General features: G+C 52.3%; 1 protein-coding gene across 5 annotated transcripts in view; it reads right to left on the reverse strand.

Moving 5' to 3' along the window:
- The window catches only part of Myo7a (myosin VIIA), a 68785-nt gene that overhangs the window by 52382 nt on the left and 5763 nt on the right, over nt 1-10640 (reverse strand). For 3 of the 5 annotated variants that reach the window (XM_021165945.2, XM_021165943.2, XM_029479536.1), the window contains exon 3: nt 3505-3618. In XM_021165945.2, the coding sequence (XP_021021604.1) occupies nt 3505-3618 (114 nt within the window). Of the gene's footprint in view, nt 1-3504; nt 3619-8695; nt 9118-10640 lie in introns of those variants that run through there. The other 2 variants (XM_021165942.1, XM_021165941.1) reach the window with 1 other exon arrangement.

Below are 10640 nucleotides of genomic sequence, written 5' to 3' on the forward strand. Positions count from 1 at the left end.
ACACACACACACACACACACACACACACACACACACACGCGCGCGCGCGCGCGCGCGTGCTTCACTTTCTTGCAGTAATCTCTGCAGCCACCAGATGGCTGACGAGGGCATCTAGGAAGGTCTTGAATTCTTCCCTCTAGAGAATAGAGCCTCAATTTCCTGGGATCGCTGGGGTCAAGAGCCTTTTCATATCACCAGACTCTGACCTGTGGTCCCGGCTATGGCCCCAGCCCACCCACACTCTCTTTCCCTCACCTTGAGCCGGAAACAAACATGGTTTCTGCCGATAGAGGGAACCTCTCTGCTCCAGCCTCCCAAATCCATAGGTCTGCTAATAGATGTAACACACCTGTCAAGACCCTGCAAACTTGTATCTCCTCTAGCTGTTCTTAGATGTCACAAGCTCCAACGGGAGTCCCTAGGAGGAATCTAGCTTCAGTCCCAGGCTGTTCCTGACAGATCTGGTCACGTGACTTTGGCCATCCCACTCTCTAATGGCTGCTGCCATGACAGCCACACACTGGTCCACACTTTTCCTCTCTGGCCTCAGCTCAACCCCTGCTTCTAGGGGTGAAGAGGTAGCTCACCCATCTGCTCAGAAGGGTCAGGGCAGGGCCAGCCAGAGCCCTGTTCCAGCTTCCCTAGCATTCCATGGCACTCCAGCAGGAAAACTTAATCCACTCCAGGCCCTCACCCAGCCATTCCCAATGCACCAGGGGCCCAGCAGTGACGTCAAGGACTCGTCTACACTTCCAGCACCATGTGGAACATTCCTCTCTCCCAAACACTCTGATAAAAGCTGATCCATTTGGAAATTTTCCTTTGCCTGTCCCTGGCCCCTGGATGGAACCAGAGGACAGGGCCTCTGGGCAGCTATTTACTGCCTTTTGCCCCACCCTCTGATCCATAATTCCTTCTTAAATAGGTCAGTTAACTCAACAGAGCTACTGTGAGCAGATACTGAGGACTGTTGCTCCAAGGAGGGAGCATTTAAGCTGAGACCTGAATGAAGAGAAAGTTTCTATAAGAAGTGAGGAAAGAAGGCCAGGCTGAGGGCCCAGCAAAAACAGTCCTTCCAGGAGGGTGTGGGCATGGTGTGTAAGGGGTTGGCAGGAGCAATTGCAATGGGAATCCGGCACCACCAGGGTGTCTTTCACAGGCCTGGCTGGTGAGTTCTATGGAGCTGGGGGAGGGGGAGACAGGACAGAGGCCAAGCAGTTTACACCACCTTCCTGGCTCCTCACACCTCCTTCCTGGGCCGCTAGGGCCTAGTCCACAAACAGCAAAGATAATAGTGCTTCCGTCCCGGAGAGGGGGAGGGGAAAGTTATCGCCTGTGGAGAATCTTGTCAGGTGTGCAGGTCATTGGGGCCTGGGATACACTCGGCCAGGTATGGGCTGGACACCTTGAGCCACCAGGTTCCAAAGACCAGGAGTGTTCTCTTCACGACACATAACGGAGAAGTGGGACCTGGCTTCACAGTGGCAGTCAGACTCAATGTAAAATGACAGGCCAGGTTAAGAAGTGCAGCCGAACAGCTCCACCTCCTGTGTGGGAAGATGTCCTGCTGAGGGCAGCAGCTCTCTGGTCAAGGTCCACAGCCCACAGCGGAGGCCAAAGTGTAACAAGCCTAGTATGGAAGCATTGGTTCTGAAGGACAGAGTGACAGAGACAGAGAAAAAGACAGGAAGTGTCTGAAGACTGACAGAGACAAAAAGGGCAGAGACACAGAAGAAAGACAGAGAAAAGGAGGTAGGGAGAGAGGGCAAGACAGCAAGGTACATAGAAATACCACAGACAGTTCTGAGGACTGGGTGTGTGAGGTAGGGGACATCTGGGAAAGAGCTGTCTGGGAAAGAGGACTGGCATTCTGTGGAGGGAGGTGGGGTTTCCTGGCAGGCACAGGAATGCATTCTGCAAAGGCAGGAAGACCAGAGCTTCCTTGGCCCTGCAGTGTTCTCCCGAGAGCCTTTCTGAACACTCTACTGAGCTCTGCCAAAGCAGATGTGACTGCCCAGGTCCCTCCTCTCAGGCCACCGTGTCAGTGAGAGGACAGAGGTGGAGGACGGCGGCCTAGAGTGGAAATAGGAAAGAGGGTCCCAAGGCCTCAGCTTCCCTAATTGTGCACATCCTACGTTTCTAGCCAGTCTCACCCCACCCCCAGCAGTCCCCACTCTTAGGGCTTTGGTGGAGGGGTGTGCAGGATGGGAGGGGACCTTCAGGATCCAGTGACAGAGTTACAGGATACCATCTGACATGCAACCTGACCCAGGTGAAACTCTACCCCTCAGGTAGAGTCCCTGGTCCCCATCCTCAGAGCTGGGGAGCTTTACCAGCCTGTCTGTCGGCTGCCAGCCCACCCTGCACAACAGCGACTTCCCTGCATGGAGAAGTAGAGCCTCAGAAGGAAGGGAAGGACATCTGGCCTCAAGCTCAGAGCCAAGCCTTTCTCCTACAACCTGAGTCCTGGAGCTGGAGCTGAGATGCTGGTGGCAGGAATACAGGCAGAAGTAGCGGGGCCCTAGGAATTTCAGTGATTCCCTCCCCTAGGCCCACAGCTCCTGTGCCTGCCTTCCCTTGTCCTAACAGGACCTGCACTCTCTATTCCCTCTTGGCTTTCTCCAGACCTGAAGTCTAAGGCAGGAGTCCAGGCTAGGCTGTCCCCAGAGCCAGGCACAGCATTGGACACAATCCCAATTATGGCAAATAGAAGCTTCCTGGGTCTTTTATGTCTCTACTATCCTACACTCCTGTGCTCTGCAGTGCATCTGTGCCCCCAGTGGACACCCACGTGAGTCCGCACAGAGACACACATTTGCACACATGCATATACACATGCACACCCATGCACATAACACCCACATGCAAAGGTACACACAAATGCTGTGAACTTATGCTTGAGTCCCCATGGCTCGCCTCCGGACCCTCACACAGACTGCCTGCCTCCCTAGTGACACACCCCTTCCTTTGACTTTTTCCCCTTTTCCTCAAGGCTCATTACAATCTACCAAGCTTGCACTTCTGGGTCCCTTTCCATGAGACTGATTCCCTGAGGGCTAAGTGGATGATAAATTCCACGAGCCAATAGGGCTAAGTAAGCCCAGTATGCCTAGACAGACACCAACTGTACTGAGGTGCCCAGCACTCGTAGGCTCACATGGGAGTCTCATTAAAGGAAACAGAGGCTTGAAAGGAAGGAGCCTGACTCCAAAGCTCTACTGAGCCATGCCAAGGAGCTTCCCCAACATAGCATACACAGCCCTCAGCCCTATGTCCCAGAATGGCCTGAAGGTTTTGGAAATGTGCACACAGAAAGCAAAAGGGAGTCTTTCTTGCAGGAACAGAGGAGGAAGGATTGTGTGCATGGCAGGGATGTGGTTGGTGTGTGTGTGTGTGTGTGTGTGTGTGTGTGTGTGTGTGTGTGTGCGTGCTGATCACTTTCTACTCTAGACACCTGTCATTGTAGCTTTCCCAAGTAGGATTGGAGGAAAGATGGTTACTCACATTGTCTTCATCATCCACCACCTGGATTTGGCCCGAGTCACAGAGCTTCACCACGGCCCCGATGGGCACATCGAACTCCTGGCCTGACTTCAGGTCCATCCATACATAGTCCCCCTGTAGACAGGAGATCCTGAAGTTGAGCCCCTCTCTCCCACTACCACCAAGGCTTGGAATCTGAGCCAGAAGACAGGGGTGAGGGAACCCTTGCTTTCTGGGAGGCTCATGGTGGCCAGCCTTAGGCTGGGGCTCATACCATGTCATCAGTGCCTCTTCCGTAAGTCAGGTCCCCTCACCTCCAGGTGAGTGAGCTGAGGCTCATGAAGAGGAGCAGCCAACAGCACGGAAGCACAACCTCAGCCACGAGGCTGTGCAGCCCATGGTTTCTGGTCACACAGGTACCTGACAGACTAGAGACTAAGGCAGGCACACCAAATCATGTCCTTTCTACCCCAAAGGGAGACACAGGGCCCACTAGGGTGTGACAAACATTGAAGGCTCCAAAAATCACCCTAGCAAAGGGGTTCCTGTAAGCCTACCGCTCTCTGCTGAGCCTGGGATACAAGGTCGTGCCAACTCCTGTTTGTGAGGAGAGCCCAGACCTCGAAGGTGGTGGGGGAGGGGCATTGTCACGTTCTCTGCAGCATCCAGTACAAAGCCTGACACTTAGCTCAGGGAGCCGAATTAAACCCAGAGCTGGACCCAGAACAACTCTCTTCCATCCTGATTTATTCAACATGTATTGGACACCTACTGAATACAAAGTCCTGCTTGATTTAGAAGGAGCAGAGACCATTATAGAATTTCCATTCTAATTGAAAAAATTACAACGGTGACAACCAAGCAAGCAAAGTTCTTCCCAGGTCCCTGTGGACCCTGGTGAGCAGAGCAGAAGGGAGGAACCCAAAGTGACAGAGAATGGCAGGCAACGGCAGGAGAATGACACTCCAAGTTGGCAACCAATGAACTACGCAGTGGAGGAAACCTCTATGCTGAGATCTGAAGGGTAAAAGCAATCAGTCAAGGAAAGGGCAGCAGGGACGGTGTGAGCAAGGGCCCTGAGGCAGGAGGGGACATTAAGGAGGCAGCTATGGGGAGGACAGAGGGCATAGGGTCTGGGACACAAAAGTCCTTGGTGGTCTTGAAATAAAATATCTGCTTGTATTCTAATCTTAACACACACACACACACACACACACACACACACGTGTGTTCCTTTGGGAGGGGCTCCCAAGCTCTCCTGGAGTGTGGGAGAGCTTAGCATCCTAACAAGCATACACTTTCATATCAAGTAAGGTGGCACATGTACTAGCCTGGTACACTGGCTCATTACAGAGCCATGGGCGTAGCGTGGTAGGAAGGGCTTGAGGCCTAGAGTCAGGAGCCAGGTCCTAAGCCTTGCTCACTGACCCCTGAACCTCAATTTCTTTGCCCTCCCTCCAATAAACCTCCCTCTCCCATCAGAGCTACAGTGGGTCCTGGCTTGCTCATGTCATGTGAAAGGGAGTTAGGGCAGGCCAGAGACAAGCTAGTCAGTCCCGGGTCCCACTGGACTGCAGACAAGTCAGAAAAATGATCAGGCCCAGACGAGCCTGGGAAAGAGTTCATGTCTGCTGAGCATCCACTGGGAGTCTGGGACACTCCTTTGCTTCCAACTTAACCCTCACAACTGCTTGACAGACATTGTCGGCACCTAGGTCACCTGTGCATATTCACACGGCCACATAGCCGTGACTTCTCCCTGGCCTCAGCTTTCTCAGCCCTGCTAGGGAGCATTGATTTTGCACTCTGTGAGAGATCTGTGAAGGCTGCCCATCCTCTGCAGATGAAGCAGGAACAGATGGGAAGGTACATCCCAGGAGGAACAAGCCAGGCTGCCCTGAGATGAGTCATGGTAGGAACAGGTACCAGGTCCACAGGCCCTGTGAACCACACAGGGGTTGGGTTTTCTCCTAAGTAGGATATGAAGCCACCCACACCCAGAAAACGGCACAATTTTCACTTTCTTTTTTGAGACCTTGTCTTGTGTAGCCCGGGCTGGCCACAGACTTGGGCAAGGATGACCTTCCTTCCATTAGAGAGCTGAGATTACAGGCATGCTGTGCAATATCTGATTTACAAAGTTGAGATTAAACCCAGAGCTTTATACATTCTAGACAAGCTCTTACCTGACCCCACAAACTACACCCCCAGTCCCTGGGGTTTCACTTTGACAACTCCCCTCTGGCAGCTGTGTGGACAATGGAGTCCTCTGCTGATCTCACAGCCTAGCGCCACACTGTCTTAGGCAGGGCTGGGCCCGGCCTCTCACCCAAGCCCAGCCTGGCTCAGGAAAGACCTCAGTGAGAGAGAAGGCAGGGGAGTGTGGGTGGATGTGATCATGTGTGTGGAGTGAGTGTAAGCACGGGCATGTGACTGTGTGCGAGGGACCGCAGGAATGAGGGGTCTGGATAGAGAGTGAGCGCAGGACAGAAGCTTCCAATAGTGGTGCGGTTCAGAGGTAGAAAACTTGCACAAGGCTATAGATAGGCTCTGTCTCCAATGCCACAAAGGAGAAAGATGGGCAGGAAGAAAGGGAGGAAGGGAAGGAAGAAGGAAGGGAAGGAGGGAAGGAGGGAGGGAGGGAAGGAGGGAGGGAAAGGAGAAATAAAAATGATTTCTGCCTGCTGACCCAGGTGCCAGACGACTGCTCTGTGGAAGTCCCAGAACCTTCCAGAACTTTAGAAGGTCCTCTGAAATAAACTGTTTCATTAGCCTGCACGATATACCCTCATGTGGAGAGTCCCCTGTTTCTCAGAGGTTAAAACATCCCTGCCGTCACCCAGCCAGAGCTGGAGAAACCCCAAGCCCAGGGCTCTTTCCCCACATTCCAGAGGTTTATCCCTGTGCAGGACAGGCTGAGGCTCTTGGCTGAATGACTGACTCTCAGCCCTAAAGACAAACTGCAAACCTAGACTGAGAACAGCTGAGAGCCAGGTCCCCGACTCACCGATGCCTTCTGGCCTGGCACAGGGCCTGGCACACAGGGATGATTTATCCCACAGAAAGAACATAGGGTAACCAAATTAAGATACCTTGTGGGAGCCAGGAAGAGAGACTCAGAGAGGGAAACTGGGGTGCTCTAACACACAGCAACCAGAAGTGACTGGACACTTCCAGCTTCAGGGTGTCCCCAGGAGGTGGACGATGCTCTGGGTAGAAAAGGCCCTTGTATCCCAAGGCAGGTAGGACACAAAAATACCTAATTTATAGGTGACGAAACTAAGACCCAAGAAGGAAAGGGAACTTGGTACATTTTGTCATCAGAATGCTCACTGACAAGGCTGTCAGATGCTAAGGAAGAAGGAAGCCACTTTCTGTGGCCAGACTCAGCCACCATATTAACCAAAAAAACATGCCATGAAATGCACCTCTCTAGGGACCTCAGCTTGCAGTGAGGATCCCATTTGAGACATGGCAGAGACTTTGGTGGGGGCCTGTGTAACTTGGGCCAACTCACAGCTTTTCCATTGTCAAATGAATCCAAGATCAGCGTCTTCCAGGCCCAGGTCCCCATCTGCTATGCAGACCCAGCCACAGACACTTTCTATTCTCAAGCATACTCCCAGTTGCTAGCTAGCATTTAGCTGCAGTGAACACGGTAGTCAAGAGATATGGGCTCCAGTTTCAGTTATGACACTGGTGCCGTGTGATTTGTAACAGTCAACCTTTTCAGACCTCACTTTTCAGCAATCTTGGAAGGGAAGGAAACAGTGTAGCCGAACACCAGAGATCCAGGAAAATGCCGCCTTTGTCTGCCCTAACTCTAAGCTTGGGGTCAGTATCACATCAGTACCAATCCACAGTCCTCAGCCCCCTCCTGCCTCTCCTCTCCTCTGGGACAGGTCTTAGGTCTCTGGGGAACGACAGGAGCATCAATTAGAGCATGGCCTTTCATTCATCCTTCTACCCACTGGCGCCATTTCATAGGCAGGAGGTGACTGATGTACTGCCATAGGCATCTATGTTGAGAGGGGAGACTCTAGGATGCCCCATTATGCGCCTCAGAGTGCTCCCCTGTAAAAGCTGGGAATTCTATTCTTAACTTGGTTCAGTTAGTCTGCCCCTCCCCCATGGCATCCCTGGGTTTCCACATGGCAAAACCTCCAGATCCTGGGAGGTGTGCCTTCGGCCAAGTTCACACCAAAGTCCCTAGTCCCATGCAGCATCCTAGGGCTGCAGTCTCCCGTGCGCTTCTAGCCCCTGCATCCCATTTGGTGTCTGATTGCCTGGGCAATTGAGGCTCAAGCAGATGAGCCTTCCCCTCCCGGCCCGGGGCTCACCGGCAGGACCGCGAAGGTCTTGAGCGTTTGGTTCAAGTTTCGCACCAGAGCCCACTTGCCAGGCGGCGGGGCGGGTGCCTCGCCTGGGTCAGCAGGGCTTCCGGGGGACTCCATGGTGCGCCTGGTCTGGTGGCCTCACGACAAGAAGCGGGCTCCTAATTCACCTAATCCCGCGCGCCACCCGCTTGGGAACCCTAAACCCGGCCATCTGCCAGGGGCCCATGGCAACGGCGGCTTAGGTGACGCCCGTGGGCCTGGAGAGGAAGGGGCACTGCCTGCTGCGACCCCCCCCACACACACACACTGAGGGACCTTGACACCCCCAGATTCCCAGGGTGCGTCTCTGGAACCGCAGCCAGGAAAGAGCTCCAGAAACCTCATCTTGGCCGCAGTGTTGGAGAAAATCGGTCTGTTTTCTGCAGGAGGAAAAGCCCTATAGAGGGCTTTAGACCCATGCTATAGAGGAGGGAGCACGTAAACTTAGAAAAGTTTTAGGGCTACAGAGCAGGGTGGTTCCCAACAACCAGCTGGGGAGTGGAAGCTGGTAAATAAAATAAAATAAAAATAAAATCTGGGGGCCTCTCTCCAGCCACCAGATCCATTGTCTGTCCTCCCCCACTGTCCTTTGCAGATCTTTGTGCTGTTCCAGACAGAAGGATAGCACAGAGGGCTGATAAAAGCTGGTTAAGTAAGTAAGTAAGTAAGTAAATAAATAAATCTCCCAGGGAGGCATCTCCAGGGGGAACTGAACCTTGAAGAGCTTGTCTGACTCTCCTCCCCAAAACCCTGGGGTCAACTATGGGTGGTCTTGTATCTCCGAGGTTCCCTGGATTCCCCCAGGACCTCCAGCCACTAAGATGACTTGGGCTTACCTTGTAGGAACTTGGAAGCACTCCTGTGTCCCGGTATCTAAACAAGATGAGGTACCAGGCTCCAGTCGATGCAGAGCCCTGAGCCAGATGCCACTGTCGATCCATGATGCCCTCCAACCTCCTGCCCCACCTCAGCTTGTCTGTTTGTCTGCCTTCCTCTCTCTCGACCTCTTTTCTCCTTTTTCTTCTCTTATCCATCTCACACAACTCTTCTGGCCTGGAGCCCTAGAAACTCAAGTGCTCCCTTAGAAAACACCAGCAGGGAGCAGGGCCTGGGGAGAATGGAGACCCTCAGAAGGCACAGGCAGCTCAGGGCTGTCAGGCCAGGCCAGCACCTCCTTCTACCCACACAACCCAGGCTGAGCCTCAGGGACACAGGACCTCACCATCCTACTGCTGCCCCGTCCTGCTGCCACCAACCCTTTCCACACTCAGGGACCCACCCTGCTCTCATGAGAGTGCCTCCTCGTGCCTGCCTGCCCATGAAACCCCCAAAATGAAGGGGAGGAACCCACGTGGACTCTGGGCATTTTCTAACTGTCCATACAGAACCAAGGGTGGAGCAGGGCACAGAGGGTCCTATTAACACACCATGTCCTTGAGTTCTCATCCTGGTGGGATGAGACACAGATAAGGGAGAGCCACCAGATAAGGGTCAGTGCAGCCCTCGTATCAGCTCTGTGGACTCTGGAGCCAGACAGTTTAGATTCAATCCCACTTGGCCACAAGCGGTGTTCTTTGGGCAAATTCCTTTACCTGGGGTAATCCGTGTCCTCCTCTGCATGTGGTGGGATGGTAACAGGGAAGAGGGGTTTGTGGAGCCATGGGTGCTGTGAACAAATCCTGTGTGCTTGGTGACTGCTGACAAGTGAGAGACTCTGAGAAGGAAAAGGTGTTCCAGATGGAGGGATAGCACAAAGATATGCAAAGGACAGGGAGAGGCCAGACAATGAATCTGGTGGCTGGAGAGAGGTCCCCTGGAGAGGTCCAGCAGGGTACTGGAAGGTTGTCTCTGCAGGTGACACTAGAAAAATAGGTTCTCTTGTGAGATAGAGAGAGACAGAAGCTGAGAGGGGCCACTCCTTTTACACTAAGAATCTCCACTATGCACAAAGCTGACTCCTCTTCTGAAACCAAGGAGGGCTGAAGGCAGAAAGAGGGTGTTCTTCAAATGTTAAAATCAAAAAACAAAAAACAAAAAAACCCCAGGTGTGATGACACAAGCCTATAATACCACAGATGCAGAGGTAAGAGCGCTGGGAGTTTGAACCCAGCCTATGCTACACAGTGAGCTCAAGGATGGCTTGAGCAACATAGCAAGAGTCTGTATAAAAAAAAAATTAAACAAAATAAAATTTAAAAGCCAGACAGTGGTGGCACACACCTTTAATCACGTGGAAGGCAGAGGCAGGTGGATCTCTGTAAGTTCAAGATTAGCCTGGTCTACAGAGCAGTATTGTACTTTGGTGTGTAACTCTCCATTCCCTTCCTGTGATTGGAAATGCAAAAGGTAGTTATAACTCTGTATTAATATGTTTGATGAACAGCATGTAAAGCTGTAAGCTGTGAAGATGGAAAATGCTGTAGATCTTTAGAGGTGCACGTCTCTTATACACCATTGAAGTTATTTTGGTTTTTATATTGTATATTTAAGATCTTAGTTGTAAGCCTAAGAGAAGCCATAAAGGGGAAAAAAAAACCTTTAAAGGTGTTTTTAAACAATATTTTTAAGAATTTTTTAAAAATTTATGTGAATGTGTATGTGTTTGTGTGTCTGTGTAAATGTACAGCAGATGTGTGAGTGCACAGGTTGGGGTCCCTGGAGCTAGCTCCTAGCTGCTGTGAGCCAGCAACCTGACATGGTGCTGGGACCTGAATTTCAGACCTCTGCAGGAGCAGTAAGCACTCAAAGGAGAAGGAGAGGAGGAGGGGGAGAGGGGAGGGG

Source organism: Mus caroli, chromosome 7 (genome assembly GCF_900094665.2).
Source record: "Mus caroli chromosome 7, CAROLI_EIJ_v1.1, whole genome shotgun sequence".
Classification (NCBI taxonomy): Eukaryota; Metazoa; Chordata; class Mammalia; order Rodentia; family Muridae; genus Mus; species Mus caroli.